This window comes from Ostrinia nubilalis, chromosome 6 (assembly GCF_963855985.1).
Source record: "Ostrinia nubilalis chromosome 6, ilOstNubi1.1, whole genome shotgun sequence".
In the NCBI taxonomy this organism is placed as follows: Eukaryota; Metazoa; Arthropoda; class Insecta; order Lepidoptera; family Crambidae; genus Ostrinia; species Ostrinia nubilalis.
In genome coordinates, this window is record NC_087093.1 from 6,771,409 (window position 1) to 6,790,505 (window position 19,097).

General features: G+C 35.3%; 1 protein-coding gene across 1 annotated transcript in view; it reads left to right on the forward strand.

The window, feature by feature from the left end:
- LOC135072479 (hemicentin-2) overlaps window positions 1-19,097 on the forward strand; it is a 91,020-nt gene that overhangs the window by 55,347 nt on the left and 16,576 nt on the right. Inside the window, exons 2-5 of the mRNA XM_063966404.1 lie at window positions 8,453-8,639; window positions 11,415-11,541; window positions 12,069-12,202; window positions 15,930-16,126. Of these exons, the coding sequence (XP_063822474.1) occupies window positions 8,453-8,639; window positions 11,415-11,541; window positions 12,069-12,202; window positions 15,930-16,126 (645 nt within the window). The remainder of the gene's footprint in view (window positions 1-8,452; window positions 8,640-11,414; window positions 11,542-12,068; window positions 12,203-15,929; window positions 16,127-19,097) is intronic.

Genomic DNA, 19,097 nt, shown 5'->3' on the forward strand with positions numbered 1-19,097 from the left:
TACATCGGTGAGCCTTATTAATTGTGTACTACTGTACATCCCATTATCCCTTAATCTATGAAGATTCTAACTAAATGTCTCGAGTCCTAAGATAAGTTCAAACGTAGCAGACATAAGAACCGCTTGATACCTTAGTTTTGATTCTCTCGTACCCAATGAACGTTCCTAGATTTAAAAGTAGAGTCTCTGTTGGGAACCAAACGTTTTCCCCAAGACCTACACGACCTTTTTCATGACAAAATTGAATCGCGTTCAAAGCAATTTAAAACTTAGTTATGGACTGACCAGGTTGGGAAAGTACTAGCTTGTTGTTATCTATGTAGACTCTTTCATTCTATCTCTTTAAATACAGTAGACACAAGATTCTTTTATAAATAAGTATGTAACTATAATAAAAACAGAATGCTTTGAGCAGATCATACTTAACCTTTTTATTTCTTTAATTTTATCTAAATTGTCGTTGTTTGCTACACATATTACGAGTATGTAGAGACGTATAAACAGCGGAAAATTTTAAACATATAAATAGATTTCTTCTTGGAAAAAGATGTAGGCCTTTTGACGCAAATAACTTAAAGGCTGTGAAAAGATAATGTTGGGACCTTGTCGTTTCTCGTTAAAGATATGTAAAATCATATTTTTGCGTTGGTAAGAACGGTTTGAAAAATGGTTTAGATTTTCTTTTTATATATTGAGAAACCGACGCCCACGCCGATCAAATAGTGGGTGCGAAAAAAATAAGTTGTAAATATTATTCTAAATGTTATGAAATGCAAATGTTATGAAATCATTAAAATCTGGAGATAAAAGTGATCCACGCAAGGTCATGACCGCTTCGAATTACTCTCAATATTGCCTACCATTTAATAAAATATTTATAGTAATAACTTTTGTACTTAGTAGGTGGCATGACATTAATATAAAAATTGTGATCGTAGAACCTAGGCAAATTTTACACGAAATCTTTTTGTTTGCATAACTATTCGATGATTCATTTATATGACATCATCATACTGAATAATTGTAGAATAATCGATGGATTAATCAATTCACAAGCCTTACTGAATGGCCTGTGTTTTTGGAATTCGGATACACTTATTATAGTAGAACTTAATTATATATTTTTTAATAAAAATATAATACTAATAGTAAATAGATAAAAGTCAAATGTAACTTGACTTTGAGAAGAAATAGCTGAAGGAAACAAGTTCAATAAACTTTAATCCGACCGGGGAAAATAAAATAAGCTTGAAAGTAAGAATAAAGTTAAAATATGTAAACTAGTCTTATTTTAATTAAGTCTCACTTCTGCTGTCGTAAGTTAATTATTTCTGTTTAAATATTTTGGCAGTGCCATTCCACATCTCAGTTCAAATAATGTATTTTTGGTCCTCCAATGTTTTTATTTCTCTATCAAATTATGTTTTTTGCTTTTTGTAATAGAAAAGGCATCATCATCGTCATCGTATTGTACTGTATCACCATGAAGTACTGTTTGTCTCCTGTAAAATCCTGAAAAATTATGGTGAGGGTTTTTAAAATGAAATTATGATAGCAATCTGCACCTGTAGAGTTTTAAAGTACCTATCATTTTCCCTTTAAAAGCTTTATCCTGGTCGAGTAAAATGACAAATGGTTATATGTATGTATTAAAAAACTCGTATTCGTTTACAGTGTGAGTCACGTTAAAGTGTACATATGAAAATAGATGAAACTAGACCCATTTTTATCGACAAAAAAGAGGTCAAAAATTTTTTGAGATATTTTTTAAATTTTTTATAGAATTTTTTTCTTCCAATTACTTATTGTAAAGAAAACGTAATAACTTTTAAACCAAGGGGTATATCCTGATAAAATAAAAACAGTAATAATGCTAAATAACAGGCAATACTAAAAAAATACATGAAATACACAAAAAAGGCCAACAAATAATAAAAAATGACACGTTTTGAAAAAAATCTGCTTTTAAATTCGTGTTTTTTTGGTTATTTGATAAATTTCTCCAAAAAATGCCCCTATAACGGGTGGTTTTTATTACTTTGTATTATTCTCTATCGTATTACCTTCGTAAAACCAAAAATCGCATGTCTCTATCCCTATTACAACGTTTGCAATGATCGTTTGAACTAAGCCTCTCCGGGCGCGCCATTCAACGCTTCGTTAACAACGAAACTGAAAATGGCTCTAGATTTGTAATTTTGATAAAGACAAGTTAGATTTCAAATAAAAACCAAAGATTTCGAAGTAAAATAAGCATTTTAGTTAAAATTAAAATTGTCTCTACCTGTAGCGGAGAATAATGTTGTGGCAGGCCTTTGTTCAAACGATCATAGCAAATGTTGTGATAGGGATAGAGACATGCGATTTTTGGTTTTACAAAGATAATACGATAGAGAATAATACAAAGTAATAAAAATCACCTATTATAGGGGCATTTTTTTGAGAAATTTATCAAATAACTAAAAAAATACGAATTTTTAAGCAGATTTTTTAATAATAGAAAAAAAATTCTATAAAAAATTAAAAAAAAAATCTCAAAAATTTTTTGACCTCTTTTTTGTCGATAAAAATAGGTCTAGTTTCACATATTTTTATATGTACACTTTAACGTGACTCACACTGTATAGCTAAGTAATGTAAAGAGCTAATGTATTTATACCTAAGCAAAGATGGCCTAATTTTAAAAGTGGGTGAATTTATCATTTCTCGACTTCTTGTCGGTCAATGTGATGTATTGTTTGTTGTTGCTCTATAAAATCCGTCAGCTACTACTTAACTGATTTGCTCGATTTTATTGTTTGTCGATTTATGTTCTTAGCTACATCTGGTAACGATCGACCTAAATTAGGTACAATTATCCACAAAAACGAAACTTACAAAAACGATCAACAGTCGCGATCGGCAAAAAAATTGTCAAGAGTCCACTTTCTGCACAATTTACTCGACTTTTGACAATCGACACGTGTAATTCAAAAAAGTAAATGTGTTAGAAGGTAACTTTTGTTTGCCAAACGGTTTCGCGTATTCGTGACGTGCCCACCTTAAATCACTTGGAGCGTCGACAATACGAATATAGGTGATTTTTCGTTGTGCCTCCGAAGGATGACGGCAAAATTATGCAAATTGCGATGAATCTGTTACGCCGCTCAGAAAACAAATTGAGAGATGTATCCAATTGATATGATTGAAAGGCAACCTCAGTAATTCAGGCGTGTATTTCATGAAAATATGGCACTTAATCAAAAGCAAGTTTTAAATTCGTAATGGATACAGTACAGTTGTGGTTTCCTTTATTATGAAAAGAGAATTTATAACGTGATTTATAATTTACAATAATGAATTTTAATTATGTTATCAAAAGTGGGTAATAACTAGCTTATTACATGTAATTTAAACGTTCTCTATTTGCATTATTAATAACTTCCTTGTTAGAAATTCCGTTACAATCGACTCTACCTTCTACTGAAGGGTTTAACATTAAATACATATACATATTATCTTATCTGTAAATTGTTATATGTAGTTCTTCAAACTGTGTCGAGTGCTACTTTTATTTCTAAGTATTTCTCTATTGTAGAGACATACGATCCTCTGGCGAGTGTTAGACACGTTCACACGTGATTCAACCGTCCATGGATTTCTCCGGAAAATTGACGGAAAATGGCTGCAACTACATATTATTTTCTTATTTGGTTTGCTTTATCTCGGTGCCTGTTGCTTGTAACTGTTGTTACTGCAGGCGATGCTTGTTCACCGAGCAGTCGGTACACAAAGGGATGAGTGGTCAGAATATGCAAGTGAATTCAGTTTTATGAATAGATGTTGCCAAAGTTTAAGCTTAATATGAACTACAGCACCCAGTTCGTAGAAATTGGCAAACTTGTACACAAATTAACCATTAACTTCGTAACGTCTATATTATGTCCTCATCTTAGTCACAAATGGGAAATGTTTGTTGGCAAAGTGATAATAACGTCGAGGTCAGATAGATCAATCTCTTTTTTTTTAATTATCACCGTATTTTATAACAAGATTAACAAATTCTGTAGGAGGGGACTAAGTACACACAATAAATTAAATCCCATCTATCAAAGCTTCGACTGCTTCGATTTTCGGCTTAAACCTACTTACTTAAAATTCTCGCTCGATTTACAATGAATAGAGATCACTAAATGTCTAACAGATTCGCCTTGTTCGGCGAAATAATTAAAAAATGGAATTATTTCTAAGGGAAAACAAAAGGTGGGTGGATGGAGAATTGGTACCACAGCTACTTCTCCCCGTTATGGCTTAACAAACAATTTGTTCCAAATTAAATGTACTGTGACATATTTATTTGTACATATACGAGTATAAGCAGTAAGCCGTGTAATGTACGAGTTTTTACTATGTAGGTAATTGGAACTCTACACAATACTTACTTACTCTACATTCGCTATGTAAACTGTGCGTCTAGAAGTCTAGACAATGTATGCGGAATCAGTAGCGAATTTAACGGGTAGGTACCCGTTAAATTCGCTACTGATTCCGCTATGTTCATTTGACGACGATTGTTTCGTTACGACCCTAAGTACCTTACATAAACGTAGATGGGTCCAATCTTGTCGAATCGAAATACATAATTGTGACATCTTGATAGAGACTTAAAGATAACGTCGTGGAAGTCGCTGACAATCGGTAGTTAAGGAATATTGAAATCAAGGTGTGGGTGTGAATAGTAGGCCCCGGCAGTGGGCCGGCGCGGCAGGCTGCGCACGCGACCTGGTGTCATTGACCGCGGGTTGCGCCCGCGACGCACCGCTGCCGCTTTTTCAAATGGGTGTCATTGTAGGGCTGAACATTTTAGAGATAGGTAACTTAAAAAAATCTATAGAAATAACATATACTCGTAGGTATGATGTAAAAACGTTATAAAGGTAAGGAAAACTGACACTATTTTTACTTTTTTTGTTTTGTTTTGAAAGGTAGAGAAAACTAAGACCTCAAATTAAAACATGAATGAATGAATCGATGAATGATGTAGCTATTATATTATAGTTTCTGGCTAACTTTCTCTAAATTACTGTGGATTCAAACACTTACGGTATGGATTTAGCTAAACAATAGAATTATCAACAAAAACCCGCAAATAGAGACGTGCTTTTCTCAGTAATATTCTCGACTTGGTTCCCGGAAATCCATAGACATAAGAGATCTTGGAATGAGATTGTGATTTAATATTGGTTTCTGTTCTGTTCAGACCTATTATAGGTACACTCAGGGTGTTTACATATTATTATTAATGTCATAATTATTTATTATTATCAAAACAAAGGAATTCAAAATATTGTTCACATTAATTAGCCATTTGATCTATTAGGGGTGTAAATTTTATAGTATAATAAATATGACTGATTGATAGGTAACCCTACTGCAACTGCTCAGAATGATGATGCGTAAAGAGGACAGCCTTCTGACATTGCGACGAGAGTGACCGAGACAACACCAAAACTAGTTGTGTAGAAAAAGAGAAACCTCTTGGAGAAAAAAAGTTTTCTGAAAATATGTGGCATAGATAGTTCTAAATGCAATATTATAATTTAATGAGTAGGTATTTTTTTTATTAACCAATTTTAAATCTAATACAACTTATTTACATGCTTTGTTAACAATTTCCTATTTTTGAAAATTTTGATTTGTGAATTAATTATGTGTGTGTCATTCCAATATCATACCTAGGTACTAATCAACCACAACACAAAATGTCTTGTCATCTACAACATTTAGTAGATCTTGATGTAATGGCTAAAGATGACCATGCAAGATAATACAATATAACCCACTTACGCCTACTAACTGTACGTCCGTCATTAAGCCTACTTAGTAATTCTAGATTTACGACGGTCCTGCAACATATACATTTTTAGAAGCTAGTCTTGTGATGAGTATACGTAGATCTTTCGTTTATTCTTAACTCAACGTGATAAGGTCTATAGTAGTCTATACTTTTCAGGGGTCTACGTACAGGGACTGCGCCGCTCGGCACGTCATTTCGCCTTCACCATTTAAAACAAAGTTGTCGGTATTTCAGTAATATACAGAAGCACGAAGTTTGTTTGCACAATGAAAGAGGCAGTTCTCCACGAAATTGAGTTCCGTATTTCGTAAACTGGTGCCTTTCTTCAAACCACCATGTTACTCGTAACTCTTACTACTTATTATCTTTCCATTATCAAGTCATTGTTGAAATCAACGAAATCTTTTAGCTAAACCTGGGTTCAGCTTACATTAAAATTTACAACATTTTTATTGGCCTTTTGACCTAATGGTTCGAGTTTCCGTTCGAGGTTACGAGTTCGAATCCTTCTAGGGGCAAATGTTAGTGTAATAAGAACGGGTAACGTTTATGAATATGCATGTACATTAATATGTATTTATTTAAATATGTTTATCCGTAATCTAGTCGATATAATAGGCACAACACTGCTCAGTTAGGGCCTAGGTAATTGGCGTGATAGTGAAACAAAAAACTCACAAAATAATAGCGGGACCAAAAACGCCTAAGGTGCACACACACCTGTCTGAGCTAAATGCGACGAATGTATTTTTACCTTATACACTTTTAAGATCTATTTCAGTGCTCTCTTTCTTTAATTGAATTTAAAAAGTTCCCTTTATCATAAACTATTACCTATATCTTCTAAAGGTGTTTCATTACCACCCAGACATTAATTTCTACCGCCGTAAATATGTTGCTGTATCCACGAGGAACTGCGAATAATCTCCAGAATTATTTTGACTGGATAATAATTTCACGGGTTATACGCGTAGTGGGCAGAATGTTATCATAATAAATGATGATTTCAGTGGAACTTTCATAAAATATTGCACTTGTTATTCGTTTAATCGAACATTATTATTTTATTTATCGATTCTGTATCCAAAAGTATTTGTTCGAATCAAATTGGATGGAATGTTTCAAGAGTAGAGTCACAGTAGAGTTCAGTTTCAGATATGTGACCCGCACAGGTCAAAAAGTTTCAGCCAAAAACTACCGAGACTAACCACGATGTATTGTTTGCCTCTCGTCGCCTACAAAGCTCTAGAACATGCATCGGATACAATTGCCGCTCTATTCCCGACTAGGATTTGCAATTAGTTAAGCCACCGTTATTCTGCCTATTAATTCCCAATCCAATAGCTAAGGGTGTCCCATTGCATTCACGGTGAGGTATTATAAATTTAGGACAAGTTACCTCCCATACCCAAGCAGTTGTCAAAGTGGACCCTAAATAATTGATTACCTCGTTAACAATTGATCATTGAGTATCAATTGATTAACGTTAGTGATCAACTGATATGGTATCAATTAATTACTACGTAGACTAGAACAGCCTGCCTCGAAAATTTACATCGTAAAAAGGTAATATTTGAAAGCTCCTTAAAAGTAGGTATTAATCTATTAAGCATAATGTTTAAGTAAGTTAAGCATAATAATATGCAGTTTCATAAAAATCCACTAGTGGGAAAAATTTACGAAGACAGCATTTTGAGGAGTAATTTACCAAAGTTACGAGTTCAATTTCAAACTCCAAAGTCTAGGGCAGCTAGCATTGGATAAGTACCTCGTTGGTAGTTGAATTAACAATATTGCAAAGCCGTTCGCTCAGAAAATTTTAATCTAGGTAAACCCTGCCTAGATTACATCATCTAATATCGGCGGTGTTTGCAAAACTTAATTACTGAGCACTAACCCCTCGTTAAAGGTCGATGCCCATCACTGCAGAAGCAACTTGGACTACATCCAAAGGATAAATACTTAGCTAAATTTGTTTAACGACTTTTTATATTATTTACAACTAGCTTTCCGCCCGCGGCTTCGCCCGCGTGGAATTTTGTCTGTCACAGAAAAACTTTATCGCGCGCGTCCCTGTTTCAAAAACCGGGATAAAAACTATCCTATGTTCTTTCCCGGGACTCAAACTATCTCTATGCCAAATTTCATCAAAATCGGTTGCGAGGTTTAAGCGGGAAAGCGTAACAGACAGACAGACAGACAGAGTTACTTTCGCATTTATAATATTAGTTGGGATTGGGATTATTACTTAAAACAAGCGTAGGTATTATTACTCTAGCGCTTATCGCGTATCCCGTGGAATTAAGCTTACGAGTAAGTAGCAATCAGATAAAGGCTCCGATATCCGCTCAGTTATCTCTGCCTGACTAGACATTGTAACATTTGCCATTTATTGAGTCATACGGAAGTCAGTTGCTTACTGATTTATATTTAACTTAAAGATGTAACAGAAAGATCACAAAATTGAGTATACAACCACTCTGACTTTGGCTGGGCGCAGTATCAAAATATTTCTCTAACCTCATTTTAATAGAAAGTAAAGTTCAGAAAGCGCCATCTCTTGCCGAAAATTAGAACCAATAAGAAAAAATGCTTACCAAAACGTTTTCTTTCCAGTCGGTTGGACGGCCAGCGCAGACGACGAGCAGCATGACGCGCGCGAGGGTGATGACGTCACGATGCAGTGCCGCTTCTCCCTGGACCACAACGCGGGGGACTCGCTCACCTACTACTGGGTGCGCAGCACGGCGAGCGGGCACGAGAACGTCGCCATAGGGAACATCCCCTTGGAAACTAATTACGAGTAAGTAATTTAACTAACCACCGGAATCCCGGTTGTTACGGGAACAGATGTTTAGATACCTATATCTCAATTGTTTCTATCGTGACACGTTTTGCTAGTGTAACAGGTAATAGGCACTAATCTTGTTCGAGTATTTCTTGTCACAGAAAACATAACACAACAAACTTAGATATATTGCCTGGATAAAAAAGCATTTGCTACTCGGGACTCGGGAATAAGTATCTGTTTGTCAATGTTAGAAAATTAGATCAGTTGTTCTTATGAGATTATTGCTTCCTTTATGTATTTACTTACATTCAATAACTTACCACGTTATAACAATACATGATGAACATTCAGGGATGATCGAACAAAATAAAGTACCTAATAGGTATTATGTTAAACTCACTGGTGGGAAATTCAATCATCGGGGCCCGAAGCCCACTTTCAGTATCTGCACTTGCAAAGTATGTTAAAGATAATGAAATAAAATTTAAAATGGAACACAAAAGAGAATAAAATACGAGTAGGAAGCGAAGCCATCCAGATTTTATTTTCCACCAGACTGTCGTCATTATTCGGAACACCGCAATATATTGTAGTAATCAACATGAATATGTACCCTCAGAAAGAGCCAGCTTTATCCAACCATATTTCCATAGCATTTATTATAAATGAAACATTATGAATTCATGTCGCTAACGAATCCTTAAATAAATAACTGTTGGGTTTATAAAAATAATGTTGTCTTCCAATAGCAATAAAAAGTGATAAGTTCTCATACTACGAACTGCTACAGACGCGTTTTCCGTAGCACGTTTATTGCGAAAATTCTTGTGAAAATACCTACTTTCATTGAAAATTTTTAATACTTCATTGAAATATTGTGTAAGGTTTTCCTTACTCCTTTAATAGGGTGTCTTACAAATAAATATGAAGAACTTTCACATTGAAACTACACAAAAACAAATCGTCAGCCCTGAAAAACTTAAATTGTATCTTTAAGAAGTACAGACGAGACAGCACATCAATATTTTTGTTGCAAAATAACATCTAATATAATAACTACACAATAAAATGCACTGTGTGTTATATTACATTCTTAGTCCTAATTTAGGAAAATATTCTCCTAATCAGAATTAGCAGAAGTGCCCTAATATGACTCATCAGATTATTTCTAAATAATTCTGTAGTAAACGAAGGCAAAGTCTGAATCATAGTGACATGTTTTGTAGCTGTAATAATTTCTCAGATTGTCCATCTAGTGAGCAGGAATTCCATACTCCCTCTATAAGTTCTGGTTGACTTTTTAAGCTCTTTACAAATAAATAAAACTTTTCAAAGACTTTTCATCTCTGACACTACTTTTAAATGTAATTTTAGTGCAACTAAGCTCTGTTCTTAGAAACCTTGATGAAAAGACGAGAAATACCTTACATGTAGCATTGCTATCATATTTCTGCGATTATGACTTCACTAGATGCAAATATCACTAGGTAAAAATTTCCAGATTTCCAGGAATACAATTCAGGTTTTTGTTTGAATACCTACGTGTATGGTAGTGTTCAGGTTTTACGATGTTTTTCCGTGACAACGGCACCGATATCTCAAAAGTAATGTACATGTGGTGACGTTTTTGCCACTAGGCTATCGCGCCTTTTCCTTTTCTTGTCCACGCACAAATCATTTTCACGAAACAAAATATAACAGAGTTGAAGACAACGAGGATAATCTTACGCGCTCGTACATTACGTATGACGTAGATTGAATTTACGTCACAACATTCGAGGCCAATTTCTAGTAGATTTCGATAGATTTTAATCAATACAGGTGAATAATACTAGGAATAAAATTATAAAATAGAAATTCTTGATTTTCTGTAAAACAACAAATCCGTTTTCAAACGTTTCCTTAATGAAAGTTACGATATTGTAGAGCAGCATAAGCTACTGTTTGTATTGGGAATATCACAGTCCTCGAGGGATTCACGATAGTCTTTCTGTAAAGAACCGAAATCCGCAAACGGACCTGTGGAACGAGTTTATCTATTATATTAGAGTATCCGTCAAATTCCGCGGGAGTGCCTGTTTCTGTGTAACAAAGAGCTTAACTCTCATTTCTTCCAGCAACCTACTTTATTACAAAGTCGAGATGTTAATAATGAGAAACAGTAATCTCAATGAGCTGTTACGTAAAACCATTTTTGAGGTAAAATTATTATTGTCCAATTATGTATTAGATAGGTGCTTAAATAAATACATGAATGAACAACCTACAATATTTTTTTGCGTCAGAAGGGTTACCTGACCATATACATCCATCGTATAACATGATATTACCTACTAATGTAGAGTACTTAAACATTCCTTTGATGTTAACGTTGAATCTGATTAATTGGGTTTCTTCTTTGTACAGTCCTTAAAGAATCGTGTCATGTCTGAAGACAGAGCCGTTATATTATAATACCAATATGAAATACTTAATACCTTTATGATTACTAATTACGAGTTATTCTGTTTAGAATTTTACTCCTTTTCATATTCATTTCGATGCCTAGACTGTAATAGGTCACTTACCTACATATTTATTCTGCCCTCGATAGTTGAAAAGGCACATATGTAACACTATTTTCTGATGTGAGTTAAACTCAAGGGCAGCCAAAATTAAAAATTATTTGAAACTTTTTTATCTACGTTTTGATTTGGTGTTTGAGGCGCCCTTTTAACTACCCGCGGCAGTATTGCAAATAAATAAAATTAAAGTGAATAACGACGACAATATTTCACATTGTTTCAGAATATCGTACAAGCCTGAGGAGGGCCGCTACGACCTGATGGTGGCTAACGTATCGTACGAGCGCGACAATGGGCGGTTCGAGTGCCGGGTGAAGGCGGGCGGCTCGGGGCGCACACTGCACTCGCAGGTATGGATGGATGTGTCCGGCTTATTGACTTTTTCCGGAAATTTTCTTTTTCTTTTGTCCGCAATGAGTTCGGGTTTTTGAGTTTTCTTGATTTTTTTCTTGGATGGAAAAAGAGTAGTAACTAGAATAGTTAATCAAATAAGTCTTCAATCTGTATTAATCTGTAATTTGTCAATAACAAAAAAGAAATATGTCTTTCAGTTAACGAGATCAAACATATGTATTGCAACTTACTTCAAACTTATTAGTGTCAGGATTTTTCATATTTCAAGATTGCAAAAATTGAGCCCACATCATCAATCCTCATTATCTCTCTCATTTGTCTCAAAAGAAAATAAGTATGAAACTTGCAAATGTTACTTGTTTTTATATTGTACTTGTAACTGTTTTGCAACGTAATGAGATCAAATATATCATCCAACTATTATAGTTCAGTCAGCAGTTCAGTCCAGTAGTTTCAGGACTTCTACGAAGTTTCCATGTTATTTTCAAGACTTCAAATGTCTACAAATAAAACCTTCTTGCAGGGACACGCGCTAGTGGTGCTAACATTGCCGCGCGCGCCGCTTCTAACTCCAGGGCCGCACGCGCAAGCACAGGAGGGCCGCGAGCTCAAGCTGGCCTGCTCCAGCTCGGGCGGCTCGCCTGACCCTTCCATCAAGTGAGTACATCCTCGTTTAATAATCAGCAATAAGCAACGTCAGGACGACGTCCATTTAAATCGTACTTAGTACAGTGAACAGATCAGACTACAAGGCGCTCCTTTTGTTTTCCTGGAATTCAAGACCACCTTCAAAGAATCGAATGGCATTCATCATCATCATTTCAGCCATAGGACATCCACTGCTGAACATAGGCCTCCCCCAATGCTTTTCATGTTGATCGATTGGTAGCGGCCTGCGTCCAGCGCTTCCCTGCTACCTTTACGATGTCGTCGGTCCACCTTGTAGGTGGTATGGTACGAATGGCATTACTTTTTTTAATTAATTATTTTTTCTTACAAAATAATTCGCCATAGTTAAACAACCGTGTAATAACACCTAAGACAAGTAAAAAATATCAATATAATCACATTAGTTTTATTTAAATAATAAACGATCAATGAAAATTATGTACAAAAAGACTAGATAACCGGGTGACTATTTTGGAAAAAACCTCTATTAACCGATTGAGTCCCAGACGGCATTAATTAATGTCATAACAATTGATTATCTATTGTGTCTAGATTCGCGGAGCTTGAAGGATTAAGATTGATGATTATCATCAATCATAATAATCTTCGAAAATATACGTTTTTAACACATTTTCATTAGGATTTATTCATAGAATAAGTATACCCCTAAAATTTTAGTAAATCAAAAGAAGCACGTTATAGTATTTATGTTGCAAAATAACAAATGACAACTACGTATAAAATACTTTATTAGTGTGTCGCCCGTATAAATAAATTAATTATTGCCTTAATAAGTTAAGCTGCTACGAGAAAATCTGGTGCTACAAGAAACCTAGGCAGGTTTTTTGTGGTCCAATCTAAATAATATCGTTGCTCATTCATACTACGTAATAATTTTAATACTTTTTTGGTCATACTCGTAAATTCGTCCTCTTAGGATAGATGCCTAATTATTTCGATGTAAAGTGGGCAAATAAGTAATTGATGTATTTTGTTTCCATTTTTTGCGTGAAGGGCAAAAAATTATATTCATTCTTCCCCACTTTTGCGATTGTAATAATTATGTATAGATTCTTAATCTGGTCCTAAAAAATTGTATAGCCACTGGGGTCCATATTTTAACGTTAATTATGCTCAAATTTCATGCTTTAAGTTCATTAAAAGAAGTTCCCATTCTTCTGCCGATAGAAATATCGGGCTAATAATCTAAAATTACGGACCTATGGGTAACGTTCTCCACCTTATCCATTATTACACATTAAGAACGGCCTACAGGCAAGATAAAAAGCTGATAAATGTGGTGATAAATTTCGCGTAGGCAGTGAGTTGGATTCAATTAGAGTTAGGGAGAAAGGCAAGGATACGAAGCCGGCGGGCGGTCGGCCAGAATGGCCGGCGACGCCGCGACCCTACATTGTTGGGAGCCGACAAAGCACCACAAGTGAAAAACGAAACGCGGTTGTGCGTAATTATCTCATAAGAAAAGATCACTGTCATTTCCAGCGGCTTTATACGCAACCTTGGAAGTCCTGAAGAAAAGTCCTGAAGGAAGGAGGTTATTACGTGGGTGTATGAATATCTGGATTTTGAACTAAGTTTGTTTTATATAAATTAACAATAACGGAGTCCAAGTTAATTATAAAGACCTAATTATAATGATATCTCTAACGGTCTCATGGTTATGTTTTGAAATAATTACGCGAATAAATTATCGCCCTTGTACTTACCTACTTCGCTGCGTTTCAGTCTTCCAAGTAATTAAACAGACATTAGATGTGTCTTTGCTTCGTAAAAGTTAATGGCAAAACAAAGAGTACAACGTAACATTAACCTTCTCGGTAATTTCCCTAGAAATATAAAACGGGATTATAAAATACATTTACATTAATCTTGGTCTCTGCCTCAATGAACGTAAACTAGGTACCCACGTCTGTTACGGTACTTAGTTTTTTCCATCTAATATAAAAATGCTTTGATGTTTCTAACAACGATTTTCATACGGGTTCTCGGAAATTGAGATGTAGGGTATGTACGAATGACATAGCGGTATCATAGGATAATGGAATAGATAGATTTGTTATCCGCCTGAGGCCCAAAGGATAGAGCTTTCATTTGCATTTGTCATTTAGAGTCTGTTTGAGACGAGTAGTCCCGACCTATGCTTTTCATTGAAATAAATCAAGTTACTGAGTTATCTGGGGGCACGGCAGTGCCCCCACCAAGTCGAGCAAAAAAGCGGCACGGCCGTACCATCCTTTTCTCGAAGCAATTAAGGCCATTTTCGACCGCCTGTAACTTCGTTGTGGATAAAACTAGAAGGCTGAATTTTCATTAGCTATGCAGGCATTGTAAAGACACGGTATATTTAAAATTTCATTCAATTTGAACCAGTAGTTTAAGAATTATAACGGGTCAAAGTTACTTAATTTTGTCACTCACTGACTCACTGACTCACTGACTCACTGACTCACTGACTCACTGACTCACTGACTCACTGACTCACTGACTCACCGATCATCAAAATTCTAAGGCACTTCTAGCAGACCTAGGAGCTTCAAATTTGGAATATAAGTAGTGTTTGGTGTATGAATCAAGGAAAAACTAAAATATTTGGGGGCACGGTAGTGCAACCGCCAAGTCGAGTAAAATTTTTCAATTTCGGTCCAGTTTTCTAGATACATAACTGCTGTCTACAAAATACAAAAAGAAATGAGATTTGGGGGCACGGTAGTGCAACTGCCAAGTCGAGTAAAATTTTTCAATTTCGGTCCAGTTTTCTAGATACATAACTGCTGTCTACAAAATACAAAAAGAAATGAGATCCCATCAAAAACAATACTTGTCAAAAAAACCAAGTCTCGCAACTCAGTTGTTCTACGGTAAAAAGTTGTGAGATCCATGTAATACCAAGTCCAGGCCAGGAAATCTTTAACGTTTTACATAAATATATTGACTTGGCCATCGCATGAAAACACGTGTAAATTAAATTATTTAGTGCGATGGCCAAGTCAATAATTTATGTAAAACGTTAAAGATTTCCTGGCCTGGACTTGGTATTACATGGATCTCACAACTTTTTACCGTAGAACAACTGAGTAGCGAGACTTGGTTTTTTTGACAAGTATTGTTTTTGATGGGATATTTATTACTTAAACCACAGTTCTCAATCTCCGAAGACATTTTAATGGGAGCTTGTATAGATCAAAGTGAATTTACTTTAAAGCCTTATGTTTTTAAGGCGGAAAAAGATCAGTGATCATCTCAGTCACCCTTTTTTTCTATAATTGGGAAAAGAAGAAATAAGTAGGTATAATCAGGTACATATTAAAAATAATAATGAACCTATCATTTTAAACTGACGACGATGCGACGATTTAAATTACCTACAGCTACATTATATGGAAACGTAGTCCCATTCAAGTCGCGTTACAGTTACGTCGGCAGTGTAAAAAAACTGAATTATGCGTTAAATAAAATCGACACCAATAAATTAACTTGCTGTTTAAAAACTGTAAAAATATGATTTTTGTATGGCAGTTCAAGCTTATGACATAATTGAGTAATTTGTATTAATTTCAAATTAGTTTTATAGTTGATTGACAACTAATTGAGTTTTAAATCATCTGATAATTTGAAAAAGTGGTGCTTTCGAAATAGTGTTAAATACCCAATATCTTTACGCCTATTTGGAAATTTGACCAAAAATTTGTTACAGATGGTACAAGGACGGGTCGACGTACCCCCTAGAAGCGGAGGTGACGTACGGCAAGACGCGCGCCGAGGCGTCGGTGGCGACGCTGACGCTGATGCCTGCGCGCGAGCACGACGGCGCCACCTTCCGTTGCGTGGTGTGGAACCGCGCCATGCCCGAGGGCCAGCAGCTGGATGCCACCGTCGACCTTAGCGTCAACTGTGAGTACTTATAATAATGATTGGCTGAGGCCCGCATAACAGATGTTTAATCCATCCTAAAAAGGCGGAGAAAAGAAACGAAAAAGAATAACATTAATAAAATGTAAATACACACATATTATGTTCATGCACACGAATGTGATGAACATGTGACCTCTCGGCATTGTCAGAACACCATACTTATTAAAACACCATTACATTCGTCACAATCGTAGAATATAAAAAAATCTGAACACCAGCAAGCCTACAATTAAAGCGCATTTATAAACCGACAAACGTTTTACCTGTTTTAATATTAATATAGCTAAATCCAGACGCGTATTCACGGCCGGACGAAAGCGCGGAAGTTTTTCCCTGTCCGTGTAAAGACCGGTAATAAATAGTGTATAAAGTTCTCCACCGGATTTCATTAAGCACCATCTGGGATAGAGACTATTTAGGGAACTAAAATCAATTACTAATTAATCCCCGCAATCTGGCACCGTTAACAACTCTGTCGGATTGTAGTGTCATTATCAAATCACTCTCTCAAACCCAAGCCCGACCGCAATACTCTGATAAATGTAGTTTATCATATTAGGAAAGTTATAAAGTACTTATTCGAGAAAACCTCGCTATTCAATAAACAAGTTGTAACGCTTGTTTAGGGTGAAACTAACTTCTGTCTCGCACATACAGCGTGTAATTGTAATAACCCAAAAGTTCTTCAGCATATAAAGAAAAGTTTTATTTTATATGTCTTCTTGTCATACTTGATTCTTAGCTCCATATTTATTTTATTTTAGTCGTTACCTAGTAGTGGTTGTGTTGTAATGACGTAAGAATTTTGTTTCAGCAAAAAAACTTACAGAATAGAATAGTGTTATTGATTTATGAAGCAAAAGAGTGGGTTATCCATATACCTACACCATCTTTTTAGTATGAAAGTAGGTAGGTCGGTAGTATACACGCATTTTGCAAATGGTTTCTCCTGTTATTATTCTCATATTACGTTGTACATTTTTAATGCTCTCTAAATATTTCCATTTATTGGGCACTTTTATACCTCACTTAAAAATTGGCTCGGTATGAATGCCATTTTCGTCCTTTTGCGTTTCATAAAAGGGTACCTCACATTTCCGCGGTTCAGTCCGCATGTTTACAAAAAAATGTCCAAGTCCGAGCTGGATCAAACGGGAAATAAGTTCTGTCTTTTAATTATTTGTGTAAAACAGCAACATGGATGCCAAACATGATTACTACCGTAAAAAAGTGTTTTATTTTCTAGGATTAGGAAATATCCCAGAGACAAACTTTCAAATTACCTACTACTCGCCTAGGAATATGTACAAATTATGTTTATCTTGAAATTAGTATACAAATTAGATTTTGAATGTGGATGAAACATGCGAAATACGTCATCGGAACTACTCATAGTTCGGCCAGGAAACAATAGCAATCAAAACTTCCAATGCTTTATTCGCAATTATTAATAGATTCTCGTAGAGTGTTAAGTATTTTAACAGAGGAAAATCACGAAGCTCCACAACAAAGTAATCGTAGTTTGAGACAGTAAAATGTATTGAGTTTCATTAATTAAGGGGCGGTATTTATGTAATAACCTACACCGATCATTATCGTATAAGTCCCATATCTATTGAGCTCATGAATGCGACGATCCCCTTTGAATAAAGCGTTAATGTAAAATCAATAATAGTTAATAAGCCATTTAGTATTCACAATGTACCATACAATTTCACTTTTGGAAAATACATTACCTAAATTATTTCTTGCAGACGAGCAGTGTAACTTATCAGTAGTGGCAGTATTATTATTTGAAATTGAATTGAACCGAATTTAATAGGCACTCATTTATTATGTAGGTAGGTACCTATGTTCCGTTTCACTTCTTACAGAATCCTAAAATACGGGGAATGTTCCATTTCAAAGTAGGGACTCGTGAGCAAATTTAAGACGTCTAGGATCAGTGGCCCGCAGCTATCAAGCGGAGGTACAGTCGACATCAAAATATTTTTACACTTTAAGTGCTTCTTTAAAAGAGTCTTTGTCGTCCCATGAAAGTGCACAAAGAGATCTTAACGTTTCTGTGCCATCAAATCTTATCCTTTGCTCCATTTGCAAAGATATTTCTGAGCACTTAAAATGTTTTTGATGTCGACTGTACGACGCTTTCAGCAAACAGCCTCAGTCATCTGGGATCTAGGCTATTTCCACTGCTGTGAACGACACACGTTCACACAGTATGTCAGTAATACTGATGATAATAATCAAAAAATCTCATTGGACAAAAATTACAGCATGCAATTTATTCACTTTTTTTTTATTAAACTACAAAATATTATTAATAGTTTCCTGTATTTCTTAAATTGTCCGTTAAACATTGAGAAGTTTGTCTTTTTCTCGATCTACCCATTTCAATTCACTTATATTTTATAGTGTAGTAGGTAGGTAAGTAGGTAACTGAAGGTCATAAAGGTATTGAATAAAAAACACACAAAAATCGAATGAAATCAAGATACATTCGTGATGTCTATGCCCTGAATGTTGGCGTGCCTAGAAATAATTTCATAATTATGTATCAAATTATATTAGTATTGTACTGGGACTGTGGCAAGTTAAGATCTAACTAATGCCCGTTCAATACTACTGCTTATTCCCCATCGGACAGATTGTTTCTGGCGTAATCGTAGGTTACTGCCGTGACTCGGTGTCTGTTAGTTGGGTGTGGGTATACAATATTATCTGAGTTGCACACAGAATAAAGTTAGGGGAAAGTAGTACGAGATGATCCCCTTAAGCGGGAATCGCTGTAAAATACATATTTTTCAAGGTAAACCAAAAATAAAGACGATTACTACTAGTATATTTATCTATCCAACTTTCCTTATACTCAAAACCAGAAATTAATTGAGGTTTCATTAAAATATTCCATTTTTTGCAAAACCTTACAAAGTGATCATCTTGTACACCC